General features: G+C 38.5%; 1 protein-coding gene across 2 annotated transcripts in view; it reads right to left on the bottom strand.

The window, feature by feature from the left end:
* Positions 1-7,206: 7,206 nt before the first annotated feature.
* The window catches only part of CPEB4 (cytoplasmic polyadenylation element binding protein 4), a 43,954-nt gene continuing 27,240 nt past the window's right edge, over positions 7,207-23,920 (bottom strand). The window contains exons 3-9 of one of the 2 annotated variants that reach the window (XM_074604576.1): positions 21,822-21,845; positions 19,701-19,874; positions 17,159-17,248; positions 16,410-16,528; positions 15,379-15,493; positions 14,999-15,180; positions 7,207-11,641 (exon numbers count right to left, since the gene is read on the bottom strand). In XM_074604576.1, coding sequence (XP_074460677.1) covers positions 11,414-11,641; positions 14,999-15,180; positions 15,379-15,493; positions 16,410-16,528; positions 17,159-17,248; positions 19,701-19,874; positions 21,822-21,845 — 932 coding nt within the window. In that variant the 3' untranslated portion in view covers positions 7,207-11,413. The remainder of the gene's footprint in view (positions 11,642-14,998; positions 15,181-15,378; positions 15,494-16,409; positions 16,529-17,158; positions 17,249-19,700; positions 19,875-21,821; positions 21,846-23,920) is intronic. The other variant, XM_074604577.1, reaches the window with a different exon arrangement.

The following is a 23,920-nucleotide window of genomic DNA, read 5'->3' as shown; positions in this document are numbered from 1 at the left end:
CTGACAATTTGTCGCCCTTGTGAAGGGAGCTGAAAAGACCAGGAAGCGAACTGGAGTCTTTCCCCAGCCAGCCTTCGGAGGAGGCTGAGAGTCCTCAAGGTCTCCAGGGCTGCTGTCCCCTTGTCCCCTGGGCAGGGCAGGGTGCTGTGCGGACGGACCCCACGAGGTGGCAGCCTTACCTACCGAACCAGGCTCCGGCCCTGCTCCGGCAGCGACCTGACACCGAGGCGGGGAGCGCAGGGCGCGGAAAAAACCCACAGCGCTCTTCTGCGAAGTATCCCAGGATTTCCAGCTATTTTATACACTGTCTGAAAAAGGCATTTTGTGTACGCAGCTGAAAAAGAGGAAAACGACGTCCAGAGGCACAGCGTGACAGTTTGCCAGAGTCATTTCCCAATGCTAAAGGGGCGTCTACCACAGGCTCCAAAGCATAGGGACTGAAAAGAAGGTCACAGATAGGATACAATCACCGAGTCAGTAGCCTTGAGATCAACTGTGATCTCAAAAAAATAACCCAAACGCCAGAGACTCCCTCCTCCTCTGCAAAGACCTGAGCTAACAAATTGGCCTAGTGAGGTAGCAGCCAGCGAGTTCAATGGGGGGGTATTAAGCCCAGAGAGAGAACACCGAATAGCTTCATTAAAAACTGATCCTGGAGTGCAAACTTTGTCATGTCCATTAATCCCAAAGCCCTGTAGAGAAAGCACTCCTTTTGCTGAAATACGCAAGTCTCAGTCCACACCACAAAAAAACATGGAACACGTGCACATAAACCTAACCAGTGCCATTTTCATTCCATGACTGTCTTCACGCTGCGCTTGAACACTTGATGCTGTATCTTCCTGACCAGGAGTTCCCTCTGCCACCTGGGAGGCTGCTTCCTTCCTATGGCCCCGTCAGGGCATCAGGGCTGCCAAATCAGTGGTTTTATCAGCATCTGTATTTACAGAATATGCTTCCACCCTACTCATACAAGTACACATGCCTTGTTTGGCACATTTTGTCCACTTTTCCCAACAGCACGTTGCCAGGACCTTGATTTCAAAAGCAAATTCAGCTCAGGTCCCTTTTAGGATCTATCGTTACCAACAAAAATGAGTGGTCTGCAGAACTGGAAAATTCAGCTCTTTTATCTGCCACTGTTCTTCATCCTCCTTTCCACAATGTGTGAACTGACTACCAGCTAGCCACCATCTCTGTATTTGTCACTTTGAACAAACATCTCAGTTTTTCACCACATCTTCAACTGTCTAGTTAAAAATAGACCAGATTCTAGCTTTCAGTCTGCACCTCATCACGCTGTTTGTTTTATTGTCATACGTCAGCTTCTCCAGCTCAGAACTTGCATTGTTTCCTGAATTCTATTGTTTCAGTTTTACTTTGGCCAAGTACGCATCATCTTCTGTTAACCTTGACTGCTGTTGTAAAAAAAGGTAGGATTTGGTGGTAGCAAGCCTGCAGCTTATGCCAGGGAGGAAAAGGAAGGAAGGAGCCGATGGGACATTGCTGCACGCCCATTTAGTGATTCCCCGATTCTCTACTGATTCCCCGCAAAAAGGAAACTCCTTCTGCTGTTAGGGATTTGTTTTTCTATGAGGGTTCTTTGCAATGGAGTTAAAGTATTCACGTGATTCGACGTAATTCAGGAAAGGCAGGTTGCTTATTAAGTATTACATTATCTTGATCAGCTGCAAATTGTGAATTCATCTGAAATACGAATCTTAACACTGTTAACAGGGATTTTTACGTGGAAAGTATGCTAATTCTGACATCAGCTACAGTCAAACCTTGTTAATTATACCCTCAGCAATAGCACAAACAATTACTGTGTCTCCTTTGTTTTCACAGAATATTTAATAAGAGTCGCTGGAGTGAGGTATTTTATTAGAATGCGGTTACTTTACAGAATACACTGGGGACCATTTATTAGTACAACTAGGAATCATTATAAAAACAAAACTCACCACTTTTGGTAAATCGAAGGAATGCATTATGCCTTCAGTTTTTGCTTACTTATAAAATTTCATAATTTACAATGGATCTCACAGTTAATTATGCAAGCAACAACACAGCACAGCAGAGAGATAAAATGGCCAGCTGCCATTTTAACACACCTGCATTTCATATTAATGAACCTGCATATCTCAGATTGCTTTACAAAACATACGTGTGGGAATCGCTTCATCCACACCAGTCATAAGGAGAGGTATATTTTCCCATTTCTCCATGTTGTGCATAAAAATATTTAGCGGACTATAAACTAAGTTTGTTACATAAAAGCCTGAGCCTCCCCTTGAGAGATTTTCAAATCACTGAGAAGATCCATAGGCTTTATAATCAAAATCCAAGTCAATGAGACTGAAACCCTTGGCTTAGAAGAACTTTATGTTACAGTATTTAAATAGAGATTGCCAATCTGAAATAAAACTATGGGGGAACTCAAAAAGGCAAAATAATCGCTGAAAATAACACCAGAATTAAACAGCCTTATTTCTGGGAAAGATTTATAGTCAAGTAGATACAGCAAAAGGCAAGCAAGGACTTCAGCTTCTCTGATTTCATTTTTCCACAAAAATGTGCAAGTTACTGGTATTTAATGAGGACATCCTTTGTTTCCAAATGAGAGACAGTAAAACTTTACCTTGGTTCTTTCAAATTTCAGGCTGCGAGGACTACATTAAATGTTACCCCGTTATTCTGAGGAATGTGCAGTTAGACCCTATGCAAACACACAGACGAGGCAGTTCAGTCCTACCTGCGATAAACCTCTGGATGCTATTTTCTCACATCCTGGAAGGATACTGGTTCAGTAGGGGATATAAAAACCAAAAATCACTAAATCATCCTCAGATTCAGCAGTAATGTAGGTCTTCCAAAACTATTTGTCCAAGCGCAGAAAGCTCACATTTTCTTAGCCTCTCTTCTGAAGTCTAACATGATCTCAGGCCAAAGTGTGCTGCAGGCTAACGTTATCACCAATACATCTGTCTGCATATACGAGACAGTCCTATTTAACTACAGTATAAATACCACTGAACGTACTCATTCCTCAGCAGTAAGATCCTGAACATTCACTCCCTCCCTACCCCCAGAGACATAAGGATGCTGCCAGGAAAGGAACAGAGCAGGGCTTCTGTCTCCAAGGATTGCTGGCTCTGCAGAGAAAACTGAAGCAGTCACTGCTTTGTTCTGCCATCACATTCCTCCAAAGACATCCATCCCCCTGTAAAAGCAACCCTTGAGCAAATTTTCTTGCCACTAACTGAAGAGCTGAGTTGATTCTGCCAGTGTGTACAGAGCAACATCTGCCTGTGAACAGCTGGCCCGCTGAAGCAAAGCTGGGGGCTACTGCCTGCTGCTTACAATGAGAACGTTCCTCAAAAACCTTAAAAAAAATCACATTTAACTCACTGAAAGAAAATTCAGAAACACTTGGCATGAATGTACTCCATACACAAACCAGTACTGGGCATGTGCTTAAAGCGACAAGCACTGTCTTGAAAAACGACACTTTGCTAAATTGACAACTTAATGCTTTCACATGCAGAGCAAGGCATAAACAACCACTAAGCAAACTGATCCCGGTTCATGAGTCAGCAGCAGTGCAAGATGGTGATTTAGATTGAGCAAACATTTTCTCAGACGTTGGGATGGAAAAGGTTGGCGGAGACTTTGGTTTTTTTAAAGGTATTGCTCTACGTGTGAATTGCTACCCTTCCACAGATTACAAAACTGTGTTAAGAGTTACTAAGGCACACAGCGTGTGTCAGCTGCAGCTGCACTGACGCTCTGCCATTTAGGTAAAATCAATGTTCTTCACTCACATGAAAAGTAAAGCAATTCACCCAACCATACAGTTTTGGGATAAAAAAAGGCCACATAGCTGACAGCGATAAAACTAAGTCCATTTCGAACTTTAAGATTAATGCAAAACCAAAAATGTGTTCTTGCTGTTACCCTTTACCTGCATTGTGTTCAGAGGATTTAATCTCAGCTTTTACAACTCACCAAAATTAAATTTCAGAAAGAAAAACACAATCAAACACAGACCTTATGTATTTCCATATTTTATATATACAAGGAGGACTGAGAACTTTTGACTAGCAAATTTTGTGAAGGAACCTTACCAGGATAGTACTGCACTATGGTCTGCCAAGCTCCATGAACGAGGTGACTGGGGGAGCTTCTCTTAGTGATAGATATGTTCAAATAAATTAATATTTAGTATCAAATTGTCTCTCTGACAAGCCCTATAAGAAGTCAGCAAATTACAGTTCATGTGTCATGAAAACAGGTGATATCTGATAGCATTAATCAGAGCATCAAGTTTCAGAAAGACTTTCTCCCCATCTTAAATGGGGAGTTCAGTAATGTATTTAGAGCACTCATTCAACCCCCCCGCCCCCTTCAATTTCTATGACTGCAAAGACAGCTGCAAGTGTATTCTTATCCCAGAGGCTGTTTTTCACACTGACAGACTGAATCAGCTTATTTTACACAGAGGAAGAGATGTCAGTGTTTTTTCCTCATCTATCCTTTCTGAGGCTATTATTTGTCTTAGATTTCCTGTAGGCAAGCAATGTGCATTTTGGACCGCGGCTGAGCGGGCTTTCACAGCGCTGAATAAACAGCAGCTGGAGAATCGGGACAGACAGTAGAAACTGCCCAACAACGACCTGACAGCTAAGAGACTCTCTTTAAAATATACCTCAGCCTTTAAATCTGTACTAGATGAGGGATATCCATCTCCACCCAAACGTAGTTTCTTCACTGACGTGGAATGTAGCAGTTCATTTAGTGGAAGTAGCACCCAAGAGAAAGCTGGTGGCTGACTGCGGTTGATGAGCAGTTTGCGCTGAAAGAAAATAGTTGAGATTCATGTACTGTGGAAATTCTGAAATTCCACCCAGCAGGCACACCTCCATCTTCTGGAGTCTGCCTGTAGCCTTTATTTATAGTTTCAGGACAAACTGAAACCCAAAAGGGATTTGTTATATCATCTTTCCTAGAAAGTTACTTCTCAGCAATTCAGAATCAGCCAAGGCCATCAGTACCAAGAGTGATTATTTTTAGTTTTGAACGCTCCAGACTTCTGGCATTTCACCTTATCGAGTTGAAGTTTTTAGACTCTGCCTATGTAAGAAAATTTCATTTCATTCATTCAACAAAGTATTTTGCAATCTTCAGAATAGGAAAATTTCAGAATGAATATACACATCCCCAGCTGTAACTCAGATGTTGTATCCTGATAAACACCTCTAAGTTCATAGCATTTTGAGTTTAAATCAGTCAGAAACAATCCTTGTTTCTGAAGGGCGTCACTAACTCCACCACCATGGCATCAAAGGCTTAAACCTCCCCAGATTCCAGGACCAAATTTCAAGTCTATCATACTTGTTAAAAAACATTATCAGATAAACCACTGATAAGCACATGCTTTCTAAAAGACCATTTGCACTTGAAAACAATGTCAAGAACTTGTTATCGCATTGGGAGAGGCTGAACTATGACTATTTCCTAACGATACCAACGCAGAGAACAGAGAGATAATGCTTCCGTTACCAGCCAAGTCACATGCTAAAAAATGGTCAATACGGTCTGGTGCCATTCGGCTGGCACAAACTGCAGCACTGCAAAATTCACTATTCACTGGGCAGACAACCCATCTCTGGCCTCTGTATTTTTGATCCAAAGGGTAACAGCACTTTCTGTTTACTTTTAATATATAATATTCACCATTTTAAGGGTTTGGAAGTATACTTACGGAGTTACTGGCGAAACTTCTCATTCTTGTTTAAAACTAGTTTGTAAAAACATTAACTTCTAAGTGTGCATCATCTGAAGCCACTGGGAATCGAAGTGATTAGCATCTTGCAGAACGAATCCCATTATAGCTCAATTCTGCAAGATCTGCATTTCCTGAAGCACCCACAGGGAAGAGTGATACTCAAACATCTATTTAACATTTACGCCACCGTTCCTTAGACGATGGCACAGGAGATGAGTGGCTCAGATGCCAGCAGCAAAGTGCTGGCCAGGGCAGTGGGCACAGTGCGATTCCTGCGGCAGTACCCTATTTTGGGCAGCAGTTTCTTCTCACAAGGTACAGGCGCGTATTCCAACTCACGGTTCCACTTACCAGAGCTACTTCCAGACCAATCAGGATTATACTTCATTGAAGCTTAGCTGCTTGTATCAAAGTAAGAAAACCAACAAAGTTTGTGGAATTCTTAGCTACTGAGGATGCAAAACTTGAATCCTTTATGCACGGTTCCTGTTGAATAATCCTTGAAGGGCAGGTACATAAAGTTGTAACACTTCACAAGACTTTTTCGGACATTTCAAGTTTAGGTATTTTAAATTAAAGAATGACACTAGCAAGCTCTTTAAAATGCCAGACTTTTTCCTTCTGCTAGTATCAGATCCCAACCACGAGACAATTAAAAAAGAATCCTTGTCTGTCCATGCCTTGCTTGGCTCTACTCTGACCCTAGCCTGGTTATCTTTTTGTCCCAGCTGCACAGTGGTTTCTGACTTACACACATGCCTCAGTGGCATTCTTCTCATCTAACATGTCACCTGTCCAGTTAGCTTGATTTCGCAGCTGTGTATTCGTTTTCATCTTTGTCCCTATGAATTAGCCGCAGAGAGGACCAAGTAGAAACAAGTGATCAAGCTACAGTTCTTTGCCCAGGTTGATACACTTAAGGCTGTGCAAAAAAACAGAAACGGCAACACTGAAACTGCTGAAAGGCGGTTCCAAAGCTACCCACGATTTCTAACGAACACTCAATAAGCACCAAATTCACAAAATTAAGTAGTTAGCATTCAGCATTCCCTAAAGACAACATCTGGACACCAGCAGTAAAAAGGGTTCTTCTCACAGCCTGATTCACAGTCCCCTAGACGTCGCCCCTTCCACTTCGGCAGCGTCACACAGTGATTTTGCACCAATTTAACGCAGCGTTCAGGGTATGCGCCATCTCTCAGGTGGTTACACCCTCCCTCACACACCCCCTACAAAGCCATGCTCCACATTTTGGCTGGAACAGGGCTGCAGAACTTAGCCTAAAGCACTTTACACATCACCTAGCCAGACGTGTGCTGTACACTTCATCAAAATCACCTCCCCGAGCCCCATGAGCTTCGGCCACAAAGGAACATGTTTCTACAGGAAGCTTAAAATAAAAAGGTTAAGAAGAAACATTGAGTTAAAAGTTTTATTCATTCAACATCTCACATTACAAATATTTAAAAATTATATGCATACTGGTATAAATAGTCATTTGCAAACTATTTAATAACATTAATTTTCACTAGCACTTCAACAAATGAACTCTTTAAAAAAAGTAGCTTGTGTTATATAACTTAGAGTAGAACATACAAAAATATGAACTTAAACGTGAAAATGACTTTAATAAAAAATGAATTACCCTTATTTAAAATGCTATAATAAATACTACAACCTCCCCATACACAGTAAAAACTATATGGAAATTCAGCCAAGTAGTACAATTAACTGACATACTTAAATAACTTTTCCTTCTGATAATATGAGCAATACATTGCGGGGAAAAACATATTAGGGATTAGTAAAAACTAGACACCCACTTGCTAAAAGTTTCACTTCCAAAAAATATAACAAAAAAATCTGATGAAAATTATAAAAACTAATTATACTTTAAAATTTAAAAATATAAAAAATAAAACAGTTGAATACAATATTGTCCCAATTCTTACAATGCTATCACAGTAGCTTTAAAATAAGATAATAAAATAAAGCAAATGACCAAAACCTTTTATTCCATTTTTTTAAAAATAATCTCAAATTTACATTAGTAGAAAGATTGATTTCTGATTCTTTTCTTTAGAAACACCAGCAAGAAAGAGGATTTACTAGAACAGTAGAAAATGACATTTTTAAATGTCTGCAATTAAAAACAAAGAATTACACTGCAAAGATCTTCCAGAAGTCTGAAATAGGTATTGCACATAACTTGAAGTTAACTTGCCACAATTCATCACATTCAAGTTTTAAATCACCTTTTAACAGAAGGTTTTAACTCTTCAAAAACAAAAGGGGTGAATTATCAAGTCTTTCCAACAGCATCCTTATAAAACGCTAAATTCATTCACTGCAAGTTTTAAATTTGCATTCTGCAGAGGTCTGTGTATGGAGAAGTATATACTATACCAAAAAGCACGGGGCAGTGGGGTTCCTTTACATATAAAATAATCAGAAACACTTTATTTTACATTGCAAAAATAACCATGTAATTACTCTGTAACTACATTGTAAATACATGGCCGGTGCCATGCTAGTGTGATAAAACTACGTGCTTATTAACCCCTTTGCAAATCGAAGTGATACCCTAAGACTGGTAACCTAATTACATGTTAATTATGTTTGGAGCTACACGGTAACCCCAACTACAAATCCCATGTAATCAGAAGGACATGTAATCACTATTTAAGTACAGAGTAATGTATATAATTGTTTATGCCCTGTAAATCGAAGTGTAACCAAATAATCTGTAAACACGCTTGTCACACAATCACAAGTGAATATTAGTAGAATAACAATTTCTTACATTAGTCATGCATACTAACATTACATGCCTGCCACTTAGCAGGCTCTCTTTTATTCTTTAAATATAATTTAAAAGAGCAGACACATTTCTGCATCAAACACCTAACATCAATTTTTTATTAATATTAAAAATGGCTAAACATTCACCAAAAACGTCTGCATTTGTGTATAATTTTTAAAAACTTAGTAAGAAGCGGTAGACAATTTCGATGTTTCTTTAAATTTCTACACTATATTTATGCATTTAAATTTCATGGGTCTAAAGACAGTGTCATTTGTCACTTTCATGCTTTTCTTCTTTAATTCTCAACTTTACATATACTATTTCTTAAATTATATGTACACCAAATACCTGGTGCTGGGCTAAGATGTTTAAGCAACATGCTTTCTTTTCTCTGCAGATTCTAAAATAGCATTGCCAGTGCACAACATCCATAATTCAAAATGTATGCAGAGCACTGAAATGTATAAAAAGCAGAATATAAGAAAATAAAATTTATTAAAATTATTTATATTAAAAAATGAAGTATATGAAGATCTCTCAGTAATAAAAGTACAAAAAGCTACTCTTTGCAATATGAAAAATTGAGGTATTGCATAAAGAGATATCCCGTCAGTGAAAAGTGTGCCTAAAAATGCTCACTGTTGGAAAAACAAGATATACAAAAGTAGTGCATAACAAATATACATTATGTGCATGACAAAATAAGTTAGCTACAAAAACACTGTACCGAAATTCAGCAGGTCATGTACAAAGGGAAAATTATTATTCAAAGCTAGTTCTCAAACAGTGTTATTTCTTGTAATGGTAACCCATCTCACCTGTTTACTGGGTAGGATCGGCACAATAGCACACCCCAAGCCACCTACAAGCATTAAAAAAATTAAAGGAACATTCCAACTATAATTATGTACTTCAGAGAAAAAAAAGTCCCTGACAATCTACACAAGAGCACTCTGCATTTGCATTACTGTTGTCAATATTTTCAGGGATTTCATTAAAAGCAGCTCCCTTTCTATACTTGACTAGTAGACAGCAAATGTCTCCATTTTGACCTTTGGAACTTGGTAAGGTATAGTTCATTAAAGCCTGTATTGAAAATAAAAACTGCTTCTCATAAAGATAATCTGGGCCAGGGGAAGGGGACGAGAGGGGCTGACAAAGGCTTTTAATGGAGCAGGTGTTTCCCAAGCAGTGCTGAGGCAAGTCTTTGGTTTGAGAGAATCCAGGATGGTACCATGCCCCTTGGGCAGTTCGGAAGATTGCCACTAAATCGGTTTGTTTGCACACTGCTAAATGAGCATTTGACAAGTTGGCCAGGGCGTTAGTTCAAAAGTAATAAAAATAATTTTCAGAACTACTCCTTCATTCAACTATTTCAAACTAAACCCCTGCACCCACTCTTTATCATTCAATTAACATGTACTGTGTTAATGCTTCTCAAGGTAGAACTTATTTATAATAAAGCAGGCATTAACTTAGCAATGTTGGCACTTCAAATACCTGTGTTTCTTTATTTCCCCATATTAAGTTCTGAAGAGGTGGAATCTTAGTTGGGATTCTTTCTACAGAAGAGTAAGAAAGGCATATGCACACTTGCACCATTTCATGCACAAATTCAGAAAATAGTGCAAAACAAGACTTGGAAACTACTTAGGTTCATGCCTTCTGTTACAACTAAGTTAGAGGGTATTTAAAACTAACTTTATATCCAAGATGGGAAACGAATAAGCAGCCAATTTTAGTTCCTGTGACACAATGGAATATCAAAACTTCAGTAAAAATCAGTGATATCCTTGAGGTATCTTTAGGTTTTCTACTTTTTCACGTCAAAATGGAGAGCAAAGGCTGGCCCCTGATGAATGTTAGTATATTAGGATATAGAGTTATATATAGCCATCAAAAATAAAATCTATATATTTATCCTTCAGGAGAGGAAATGCCAGTTAACTAGTTGTCATTACTCTAGCTTTGGTAGGATTTCTAGGGCTGTAACAAGACAATTGAGTTCTCTTAAAGAAAAAAAAGTGCACTCCCCCCTCAGTAGTAACTTTACTCAACTTTTACATTCAGGAATTCTTAAAATGTAATCATTTTGATGAAAATATAGTAAGCTCTGCCTATCTCATTAGTAATTTGGATGTGGGTGGTAGTCAGAGGCACGGTCTGAGCACATACCGAGCTAAAATTTCAGCCTCGAACCCTTAACAGGTTGTAAAAAAAAAAAAAAAAAAAAAATCATTATTATAATGCTGCTTCAACTTTGCTCATGCATTTTTGTTGCTTTAAACATGCTCTTTCCTGTTGGTAGGTAAATGCTAACTTCATCCATTGCTGGAAAAATCCGAAGTCGAAACAAAAAGAGAGGCAAAAACAGGCTTCCCTGGGGGAAAAGTGTCAGAACAGACCAATAGTGTTATTGTTACACGGTTATTTTAATAAAAGTATTCTTATGTTCTTTATTAACAATAATTTAATTAAAAAACCAAAATACTCTATTGTTTCAATTCTCTTTTCTTAATATTTTTCTCTCCTCTAAGAAAATGTTGCATGAAATTAAGTGTTCTCTCGGTAGTAAAGACAAGAGAATGCAACATGTTATCAATACGAAAAGGAGTTCCCAATACAGTTTTCAATGACAAGATTCTACAAAATACCCATATTATAGGTCATTCTTTCATTATACTATTGTTAAATTACAGACTACTACAAAAGGACATGCTATCTTGAATAATAGAAAGGGTAGGGTGGGGTAGGGACAATCAGGATAACAGAAGAGTGCACTTAATTTGAGGCCTGCATATGAGCACTGCAGTGATCATTTAGTTCCAGCGGAATGAAATATGTCTTGGGCGATCTCCTCCCTCCTTCACCAGGGGCTTGTGGAATTCCCTGCCAGCGCGTGAATGGATAGCAGCCCAGCAATATTCACAGTAATACTGCAGACAGGTAACATTAGCACAGAAAAATGGAGCAAATTTTCCACCGCAACGGGCCCCCTGACATTCATCACAAAGCTGATCATCCAAGACATATGGCTTAACTTCCACCTGCATTCAGAAAATGAGAAGAAAGTTTACAATTCTTAACAGCAACGTAGATAATGACAATTCCACGCTATTTACTGCATGTGTTCTAGCAGGATCACAGTTCTGTAGTAGGGAACATCACACTCAAGAATTTTCCCCCTCATTACACATGATCATCATCATTAAACACCCAAAACTACCGACACCCCAGAACAATCCTGCTCACGTCATCCTCCTTGATCCTTACAGAAACCTTCAGAGCTGACCATCAGTATCACACGTGCTGTCACTAATTTACAGACTGGACCGATCAAGCCACTGTTACAGAACTGATACATAGATTCTCATCAAAACTCTGGAGAATTTTGGGGGTTTATTTTTAAGTATGGTGATGCACAATTCAGCTCCTGCCCTTTCAGGTAGGAATGTAAACTGTTTACACAACACTGTAACTGCAAATATGCACATCATCTGCAAGTGTCAATGTCTGAATTTCCAACTTCAAAAAATTTCATTTATCATCTTAATAAACAGCACATTTCTGTTTTCTTTTTCTGTGGCTTAGTCCTCTCAGCAAAAGAAAACCTACCTAATCTTGTTGGGATCAAATGAGAAGCTTAAAATGGAACTGATGGCCACCTACGCTGTTGGCATTAAGGGCCAGATGATGAGCAGTAATTCAGTACAGCAGACAAGAAAGGAGAAGAAAAATTTCTTCACGTTCTTAACTGATGATGACTCACAGGAACTTACCAGCTGGTGCTCCAAGGATACATCTACACTGCAACATCTGCAGGCTCCTAGCTTTTAATCTAGGCATTTGAATACCAAAACCAAGCCTGCTGTCCTGTGGGCTACAAAACCCTGCTCACAGCACTCCAGAGTGCTTTCTCTGTGACAGTCACAAAGCTTGCTGCTTGCAGTAGCCAAGCTGGCTAGAGCACAGCTCGTTTAGACATGTCTACGTGTTTAAATCACAACTGCAACACTGCCATCCCCTAAAGGCTCAGCTTCACCTCAAAACCAGTAATCACCTCCACTCCCATTCCTGCGCTCCACAGAACTGTGAAAGGTCCATGTGACATATCAGAAGCACAACACAAAACTTCATGTTAAAACAGCACAGGTACAAGTTCCTTTTCTAGAAGCGTTTCCAAGCCTTCTCTGAAACTCATTTAATAAGGTGTTTTCACAAACATTTCCAAATAGCAGACTGTGACTGGTGTCTCGACTGTTTACCTGTTATCTTGGCATCTGGCTTAGGGATGCTCCTTTCTGTATTTCGCAAACCTCAGAGGGATGTCAGCTTATTCCAGTAAGGACATTCACAAGTTCCTGTGTTTTTAAACTTACCCAATTTTATCACAGTCCAGACAGGGCACTGCAGTAGTTTAATGCCATTTGTGCTTATAGTACTTATAAACTACTTGGAGACAGTACAGCAGCCCTTTTTTTGGCCTCAGCTTTTCTCCTCTTCCACCACTAGAGTTCTGTTTTTCAAACACCCCTCCATGCCAACTCAGAAGAATGAAATTGTAAAAGAGCAGAGGCAGACACCTAACACCACATCCTCCCTGCATCATCTAGTTTGCGATATAGTTTGTGGCTGGGTATTCATTGATAAGCATCATCTTCTACAAGTGCTAAGAGGAAACCTACAAATATGCTATGCATGCCACCTTAATGCAGCAATTCTGCTGCTCTATTACATCTACTCAGACATATTCAGAGGCCAAACTACAGCACAGGTAATTATACCTCTGCTTGCTTTAGCCTGTTACTGCGGCAACTGGGTTTTGTGCGAGTTTGCAACCCATAGATAACAGTCAGAGTCCTCAGCATATTTATTCAGCATGTGCCGATGTGCCAAAGATGGCCTGCAATTGTTACTTGTGCTAGTGGCATCGAGGTTTCCCAAGTACAGAGAAACAGCGTAAATTACAGCAGCCTCATCAGGCACGTTTACGGTGGCAACAATCATCAGAAGCTCTGCAGCCGCGGGTGCTGCAGCCCACTGAGCATTTAATTTGCATTATCTCTTTAAAGGGCACACCCTTTAGCAGGACCTCCTTGCCTAATTTTACAGGAGATCCCTTCTTGTTACTAATTTTGTTTTTATTTTTATAGAAAAACTTCATTAGAAATAATTATTAATAAAAGTAGTATTGCCACTGTTGCATTTTTGTATCTCATGCACCTAACGCCCCTTATAATGAATCCTCTGAGCGCTTATCTTGCCACATTTCTTCTTAACTACACACAAAATGGGGAAATAAGGAGAAGTGGAAGGAGAGAAGGAAGAGGAAATAGATTGCAAAATCTTTGCGAGAGTTCACAAGAACTTACTTAAATTTGTAGTCCCACCAGCTTCAATGGACCTATTCACCCAAGTGTCTGCTTATGCAAGCAGAAGTTGCACAAGGGCAGCCCAAATTATTTGTTCAAAGCCGTACAGAACTTATTTCAGAGCCAAGATTAGAACAAAGACATTCCGATCCACAGGCCCACAGTTAAATTGTTCTTACAATTCTTCTACCCAAGCTTTATAGCCAAAGCAGAAGTGAAATGATAATCAGCTAAGCAGCCAAGTTTGGGTTTTTTCCTCTGTAGTAATTATAAAATTAAGATCAATAATGATAGTCATGTAAGAAAAACCCAGAGACAAAGCATGAATTAGACAGAAAGGTAGATGTAAGGATCCGAGTTTCTCAAAATTGTGGCCTGAAGAGCAGTGTAATTGACAGTGTCACATTTTCTATAGATCAGAGGGCAGAGGCAAGCAAACTGCAGATCCATTTGGCGTATTACTTTAATTTATAACATTAAAGGAACAAAATAACTGGACACAGCCTTTACGTAGGCTGTGGAGGATGACTGTGCTGCTGTAATGCACATTACCGAGTTTACAATGCATCACTAAGAAGCTCTTCAGGAACATCCAGCACACAATGTGTAACACTGGGGCCAGATTCTGCCCACTTTCTCAAAAAGATGCAGAACAGGAGTAAGAACTGCTCCATCCTTGGCAGATACCTTATTCCCTGACATTATACAAACACTACAAGTGCAAATACTTGCAGTGGGAGTATATGACAAGTGCAATATTCTTATAAAAGGGCAAGGCAGCTGACATGCTTCCCATTATGCTAAGCAATTTGAGAAAGTCTGCTTCACAGTTGCCTCCCACGTTCCAGAAGCAACAGCTCTGTACCACTCCTTCATTTTTATTCTGTGTTGTATCTAAGTGGCACAATCTAACCCTAAATATGCAATTAATCTGATATAACATTTACAGTCTTCACAATGACACACATTTACATGGAAAAGCAGTTCTAGAGAAAGCACTGAACAAAAATAGAATATGCTTGAAGACCTTACCCGTTTATCTATCTCTCCATGCTGCAGCTGAACAAAGCGAGCACTGATAGCAGCTATGTAACTCTGTTGATTAGAAAATGCAACCCGCCCAGCTCCTTTTGGGTACTTCAGCTCAGGGTCTGTGTCAATTCCAGCATAGCACACCCCTCCATACAGCCGATCCATTATCATTGCAAGTTCCACTAAACCAGAAAGGAAAATGAAACAGTGGTGTAGACTTGGCAATTTTTTCTAAAAGCATCAAATGAAACAGTCCACTTGTATTCATGTCCCCCACTGTAAGTGTCAAGAACACTTGCTGAAATAGCTTGTTTCCCCCGTTGCTCCCCAAATCAGACTGCATATTCAACATGCCCAGTGCTGCGGAACACGCAGTGTACCTGCTCGTAAAGGCCGAGGAACACCACCAACAAAAATGGTTTTTCGTGGGTCAAGAGGCTGTGAACCATCCATAACAAAATCACTATCACTAAGGTTCCAAGGCCGGATCTGAACCTATGGACAAAAAGCCTTTTTTTTTTAACCATTCACAATTCAAAGCTTTAATATATAAATTAAAACAGTATCCTAACAAAGAAAACCTCTTAAATGGCTGTACTTTCTAAACGCATTTTCTACTCGTTCAGTAATCATTTCTCAAAATGAAATGGTAATAAGCTCTGTTAAGACAGACCACTTGATCGCATTAAATTTCACCACTTCCTTGTTACCCAAATTTCTGGGAAAAAACTCACCCTCTACTTACACATTTACTTAATCATGACTGAACTGCACTGCATGAACCGCAATGGTGCATACATATCTACGCTATTCGTGTTCTTCCAGCCAAGTGCAAGCACTAGACTAACGTTATCTCAATGCAACAGGCTCCAGTGCACAAAGTTGTGTGTTTATGTGTTTATTTACTATTCAAAACTAGCTGCTTTATATTTGGTTACAGCTGGCCAAATTTGAAATACAGGAATATAGCAGAAGTCTCTCCAACTACTAACACATTCGCATCAGCCCCAAAACCATTTGTACTAATAATTGGCAGTTCAAAGCTGTGTTATGGTGTGGTTTTTTTTTTAATTTAATTTGCCTCTGTCAAAACATGTTACATGCAATACTCAGACAATATGAATTCTACATTTTATTCAGCAATAAGCATAAAATACCTGTCTGTAACTATATTACATCAGCAATGGTGAAATTCAGCAAACCTTTTTCTAACAAAAATATGCATTTTTAAGTAGACTAAAAAATTTCATAATGTCTAGTTTAAAAATAAGTTGGTCTTTTTGAGAACTTAATTTGACACCTTAAAGAAATTTAAATATTAGCACTCTGAAGACAGAAAAAAGGCATCTGAAGAGAACAATTTCTGGTTATCACACAGGAATTGTGCAGGCGCCCTGACAATTCTACCTACCGGTTTGTCTTTGATAGTGGGGCTGGAAACACAAAGATAGAGCTTTCCATCTTCTTCAATACACGCATCAATCAGTGCCTGTACAGAGCTTTCATCTTGGAACAGCAAAAATGCATATCCTACAAAAGAGAAAACAAATACGTAACTTCTTTTGTCTATTTGCCTATAGGATAATAATTTAACCCAGAACTATGCCTCACACCATGTCATCATGCTACCATACAGTAAGGGACAAATTTTAAGATGCTCTCATACATTTCCAATCCAGCCTCCTGCAAGTCCTCTGCAGAGACGCGAAGGGAAGCAGGGAGCTTGCTGATCAGCACGCTCTCTCCCTATTTCCTTTGAAAAGGATAAGCCAGCAGTATGAACTAACAAAAGCCACAGCTGTAGAGGCAAACCTGCCAGGATAGTTGTTAATATAAGGGACAAATCCTTCCGAGATTCAGTGGGGCATTTAGCCCCTTTAAAGAGGACTAGTCTTGACTATTATTACAAAAATGAAGAACAAGGGGAGAAAAAGGAAAAGTGGAATAAAGTAAAACCAGGAAGTTAAGGAAGAATTCTTTTAGTGCAGAATAATTGCAAAGCCACATTCTAAATTCCACCAGTTTATAACAATCCCAAGGATTCAACTTTTTTCCCCCCTAAACATCAGGTCATTATCACAAAAATCTTGTCTGAAATGGAGTCTTATCAAGAAAAATTACTCTAAAATGCTCATATGTTATTGATTATCAGATATTTACCTTTAGGAGGAAAATAAGATTTGCTCTCTGCCTTGTGTGGCCAGTCTACAATCAAAGGTCCAAAGCGACGAAAACTAGCAGTGATCTCATCTGTAAAGAGAGGAGGAAAAAGGCACGAATTGAAATTACAATTAACTGTAAGGAAGACATTTGAAGAACACTGATTTCAGGTAGCTTCATCCTATAAATAAACATTCTGTGACCTTAAAGGTTCAGCAGCTCAAAGCAATGCTTACTAGCTGATGAGGAATCTTTATGACAACTCAGAACACACATCAGAAAACAGGACAGGTCAAAGATCAAGCTTTTCTTTCTACTGATGATTAAAAATAAAAGCTCCCAACTTGCTAATTTGCACAAATGGAGCCACTGCATCTATACAGCCATAATAACCCAGCTTCAACTATTCTCCCACAAAGAGTTTAGAGACAATTTGCTGACTTGCTAGCAAGCAATCAGCTCTGCCAATATGCCTTGTAATTGCAGAAAGACTGGGAAAAAAATGAAGGGACTATCACAAGACCCAGCCATGCCTGTTCATATCACATGCCAGTGCCACATGTACAAACACTATCTGAGCCTGACCCCAAACTAACAGAGTAAACTTGGGACATAGTTACATAATTTTATAGGAGAAATGGCAAGAAGAGATTACCAAAAAGCAATTCTGGCATCCATTTCAATTCTCCCTTTGACCTCAAATAACTGGTATAAATTTGCATATGCCAGTCCCATAGAAGTCATCTGGTTGCAATTCTGTTCTTGAAATTGAGTGATCATTCCTTTTTCTTTCTCCACAAACACACTCGAACCATCGCTGGTTAAAGTTCTCAGGACAAGAATTTTTCATTAAAAAATTGAAACAAAAAGAACAAACTTCACATACTGGAGCATCATCTAAAGCATCATCTGAGCATCACAGTGCTCACGTGTATTCTGTTTATGGTATTATAGGGCTTTCTATACTAGCACGCTGTTGGGGGTTCCTAATACACAATTTAGAGGATGTTCCCCATTCTCAAATCTGGTTAAAAGTCCAAAAAGGTGTTACTAATTATGTCTTTTTCAGTTGTTTACACTCTTTGATGGCATTGCTAATGAAACAGCAACCGAAATCCACTGCACTAACAGCTTCTCTGTGCACTACAGACCATCAGGAACATATACAGCAATGGTAGCATGCCAAGGCTACATGCTGATGAAGATATAAACCAAGTAGAACAATACTTACTACATATCTTTTCTTAAAATCGATCTCCATTCAGAACAGCACGTAACACAAATTTAGTGTTAAACTACACACATAAAATGCTTTCTAGAAACAGGATCAGAAAAACCTCGGAAACTCCGCTGTGATATAGATTTTAAATCGTATATTTATTCTCCTTATTCTAATTCACACTTGTACATCTAACAGGAAGAGCACTGACAAAAGCAACTCTGAAAAATTCCAGCTACCTTCCTAGCACTGGTTTAGGAAAGGTCCTACTTTTCAACAACAAGGCTCCACAGAGACCAAACTATCCACCCGCTCATCTGCTTTTAAAACAACAAAGGTGACAAAGTTAGAAAACAAACCAACCCACAACAACGACAAAGAAAAAGGGAGTAGAAAAATCATTTTTCCTCTTGTAAACGCCATGTTGTATTTGACCTTTTAATAATAAAGTAGTTATTATGTTTGACATGAAAGTCAGTTTGTCACATCACAGTGGTACACACTGCAGTGCATTACTATCGCTCTCCCTGACACAAGAAGTGGGTATTAAAACGATTCTGTGATTAAGAAAAAGCAACTTTTCAGCTTTAGAGTTGCTGTAGTTCTTTTAACCACTACGCCAGCATGCTCGTACATAGAGAACCATGCTGAAATGAAGCTTCACAACACTTATCTGTATTTTTTTATTTGTTTTTTAATAGCAACCGCAGTATTCTGTCACCTTGGTCTGTATGATGGACCCACCACAAATTCCTGGTTCCTCACTGTATGCAACTGCCTCTGTACAGATTCATTCCTGTCCGAGTTCTCACCACGCACACATTAGAAGCTACAACAGGACATAATCATTGCTGAAAACAACCTCCGAGAACTACACATAAGCATCCAAATAAAGAGCTACAACTTACTATGTTACACAAACTTTATAAAATTACTAGCAATACTTTTCCTATTACTGCCTTCTGGTGACTATAAAATGTTTGCAATGTATTTATGAATTTCAACAGGTGATCATTATTTTTTTAATTTTTGCACCACTATCCCTTTTTTATAATTTTCATACTGTAAAAGTCAGTTAAATGTGTGGTAACATCTGATTTTGTTCTCCATTGGCAGAACAATGCTATAGCCTAAACTAGTTTGAGTTATCTCACATTTGCCATGGACTGAAAGTGGCAACATGCAAAGAGCCATTTACATATCAAAGCTTTTCCGTAGAGTTTGGAAAACAACCATTCATTAGCTAACAGACAAAACGTTTCGCACACCAGTTCTGTCATTAAGCCAGAAGGAGCTTTTCTGGGTAAGATTTTCTGGGCGTACCTTCATCAATATCTGGTGGCAGTCCGCCGACAAAGACTTTACGGGAATACCGTTCCACTCTCTCTCCATTCTGATGGGAGAAGCAGTGAGGTGATCCTAAACCACTGTGAAGAGTCTGATCCCCACGCCCATCATCCAAGAACCCGTCTTCCATTGGAAACAGTGAAGATTGACCTAAAGAGGGGGTTAAAAAAAAAAGAAGGAAAAAAACACACTAACAGAACAAAGCACACACAGTTTCAATAATTGTTTAAAAATGCACTAGTTGCTACATTAGCAGTAGAACTGTTTGCAATCTTCCCTTTTCATGAGCAGTTATGTTCTCAATTTCATATGACCCTTACAGTTTTCAATATAATTAAATAACTCAAATGCATTATTTCAGAGAAAACTTCTTCATAACTGCACTACAACTAATGAAAATTGGAAACAAAAAAGTATTTCTAATGGATGCTCAAGTTGACCATGTTCCATTATATTTCATGTTTCCAATTAGATTTCTTTTAAAATGGTCTAAAACCAGAAGAGGATATTAGCCAATTTTTTTTTTCTGGGACTTTCCCAATAGCAGACATCACCAAAACCTGGGCTGTGTATATCATTTTCTAGTGAACAGTTTCTTACAATGAGTAGATACAATTTCACACTGCAGATGGGAAAACAAGAATTCTACCAGCTAAATATATTACACATTTAAATTACCTGATATCAAAATATATCATAAACCACCCACTTGCAAATAACAAAAATATCCTGATAAAACTAGGAAGACCCGCTGTAATTTACTGTAAATGAAGACTTAAAACTAGGCAATACTGTGTCATTCCTAGAAGCAAGTTTACTTAGATGTTACAACAGAGTTTCGTTAATGGACTCGCTCTAAGAGAAAATGTTGTAAGCGTGCTTCCCCTCACAGCCCAACGTTCTTCTATGATAATCCTTTATCATAGATTTCCTTAATAATATTTATTACTTTTAAATAAGATCCTTTGATTTATAAATGCAACTGTATAATATCGTAAATAGAGCACACAAGCTGATCTCTTTCATAAATTCTCCTTTTAGTTACACTATTCAACCTAGACAACAAACTGAAGAGACTTCTACTCATTTAAGGAGCATTTTAGGAATAAATAAATATATATAAGGAAAATAAGCAAATAAATTATGCTACAAGTTTTAGGATACATTTCCTTTTGCCTATGATGCAAAATACTATGTCTGCTTTTTCAGAATTCATTACAATCTGCCACAGTAATGTACTGGTAAGGTTAATTTATCCTGCTCTTGCTTCCTTCCTTTGAAATAAATTTATTTTTAAAAAGAAAACATCTTGAAAACAGAAATTTTGACCAGTTCCAAAAATCAAACAGCTAACAAGTTGAAATAAAAAAATACAATAAAATCCAGAGTCCATAGAATTAATACGAATAAAAAATGGAAGGCTTGGACAGCTTGCTTTACTTAAAATTTCAAGAATCTTTGTACACCTTTAATTAAAATAAAAATCAACTACAATCAGGCCTATTTCTGTACCTAGGCAAACCTGTGGTTCCTCCTATGATAAAAATATTGTAATATAGACTGAAACGTTATTTTGTTTTCCACTAGTGAACTGATGCACATCTTTTGTTTCATCTCTTAAGACCCCAGTCCTGCAGGTAGTGTTGGAAGGGAGCAATTCTCCATACCTAAACAACCTTTTCAGGTTCACCAGCATTACCACAGCTGATAGATAATTCAACATGCATGCTTGCAGGATCTGGGTCTTTAACCTAGCAGGCCAGGAAATATATTCACTATCGTCTATGCTGCATCAAGAAAACCATCAGCACCCAAAAGAACCAAAATAAGCTTCTCCAGCATTGGCATTCATAACACACACAAACACAGCAACATAGCTCTCCAGTGTAACAAACCATATAGCCGATGTCCGCTGTAAGGATTTTGATCATTTCCGCCTCAATAGTACTACTGTGGAGAACTACCTAATTCAGTTAAAATGTTTACTTATGGCATGCAGACTATGTAAACGTATGTGAAACTGATGCTTTATAAATTTTGGAGTTTGCCCTCTAGTAACAATGTCAACATTAGAAAATTAAATAGGAATATTATTACCTCGCCTTCTCCCATATGTCCTTGCTGCATGTTAAATGAGAAAGAAAACAGCCTTTCAAACATTGTTATAAGGACCAAAAGACCTTGTTTTATCGCCTTTATACTAACTCAGTGATTCTCAAGCCTTTTCATACTCCAGGTCATTTAAAACGGTGTTCACAAACTGACCTCCCCCACCACCCACAATACCATGCCTTCCTTGCACCATCTCCTTTACTTATTGACAAAGCATGTTGATATGAGGCTGACAAAGTATATATGTTTAGTCCAGAAGACTTTTTGAAAACAATTTTAATTCTTAATTTGCACAAGTATTTTCGAACCTATTCCTTAATCCTCTGTTAGGTGTATGCCTATAAGTAAATGGATCTTTTGCCATGCACCAGGTCTCCTGACACGTCTGCAACGTACCATGCCCTCCTACCTTGCCAAGTTCAAGCATACACTAACACTGATCTTCATTGGAACTGTAGGAAAAGCCCTAACACAAGGAAAGCGGAGGACTATTGTGTTAATTTCTGTTTTCAAATTAGGTTGCTATAAAAGCTTTGCAGAACCCACAAAATCCTTGGTTAAATTATTACTGGCAAATAACCAGCTGAAAAACTTAAAGTCAAGGAGAAAACATCACTAAAACTGCCTTTCAGACCTCCTGTAGTCTGTGTACAACAGTATAGATTCTGTGTATATAGTGTACCACCTTAGTACACTTTGCTGTAGTTATTCGACAGCTACCCCCTGCTTCCTACTTTTCATTTTACAAAACAAATCAATTTACCACTAAAAAATACAACATTTTTCTGCCCTGGCTTCCAGGACCCATTGTCAGAATATGGCCAAACTTTGTAATCAAACTTGCACATTCTTTCTCTTTTAATCTCATTAAAGTCTGTGTCTGAAAGCAGGCCAACTGTTTTCAAAACTTGGTTTCTCCTGGCAAGCGCTATGAGAAACTCTGAGCACATCATGCATGTTATTTTGCTTCCTCATTCAAAATTGAGGCTGACAATTAGTTTAAGCATTTAAATATTTGTAAACCACAACAGAACAGTAGTCGTTTCCTCTTTCAAAATAAAAATCATATCAATCCTATTTACTTCACGATTATTTAACATCTGTAAGATCCTTTTACTTCTCTGATCTTTTGCTGATAGAGATATTCACTATAAAAACCAAGAACAGAAAATAACAAAGCCCTAGTCTTCAGACCGACTCATACTCTCGAGCATTAGAGAATCTTAAAGGCCAAAGACCTTTACAGGTATAATTTTTCCATGGTAATTTTGAATTTAGAAATCCAAGATGCTCATATAGTCCTCAAAGTAGACAGTTTTAAGGAACTAGTCTTTCATAGAAAGCAATCAGCAATCTTACTGCATTTCTGACAAAGCTCAGAAGCCTTTGCACGTTTTAGAAAACATCAAGCACTTTCAAAACCAGCCCTGTCTATAAAGCCATAAAAATCTTGCTTGTGGTTTCTAAATTACTAACAAAACCATACAAACTCCTTCACTCGGTACACCCACTCTTGGCAACAAAGCATGCAGCAGAGATATGATTCTCACTGCAGATCTGTGACCACAATGTAGGTCAGCAGACTCCTCACTGCTTTGCCACCTGTGGCACTCAAAGCAATAGGATTTTTCTCCTTTACCAGTACAGAAAACAATAAAAAAAGCTCAGCCACCGCCTAGGAAGTATTTCCAATGCCAAATACTACTGAAGAGGTTTTGAGAACCAAATACTAAGATAACTTTTTTTTCCTTCTTAATTTGCTTTTCTTCTGCATTTGCTTCATCTAACCCACAAGATACCAACATTTGACATTTCAAAACATTTCTGAGGAGCCAGAGTTTATGAACTACCCCAGTGCAGCACAGATACAAACTTTCTCTGCTCAGTGAATTCAGAGCTCATCACATGCCATTAGTTTCACACAATGTAATACACAAGACTGAAACTAAAGAATGCTCTTTTGGCAGGCCAGGAAGACAGCTAACTGTGATTTACCAATCCTGTCTCCGGCTTTCATAATTTCAAATTAAGAGAAATCTTGGCTATGGCAGTACCCTAGCTAAACTGCAACATAAATGAAGCCT

The sequence above is a fragment of the Larus michahellis genome, chromosome 11 (assembly GCF_964199755.1).
Source record: "Larus michahellis chromosome 11, bLarMic1.1, whole genome shotgun sequence".
Classification (NCBI taxonomy): Eukaryota; Metazoa; Chordata; class Aves; order Charadriiformes; family Laridae; genus Larus; species Larus michahellis.
This window is presented reverse-complemented; position numbering and strand designations above follow the sequence as displayed.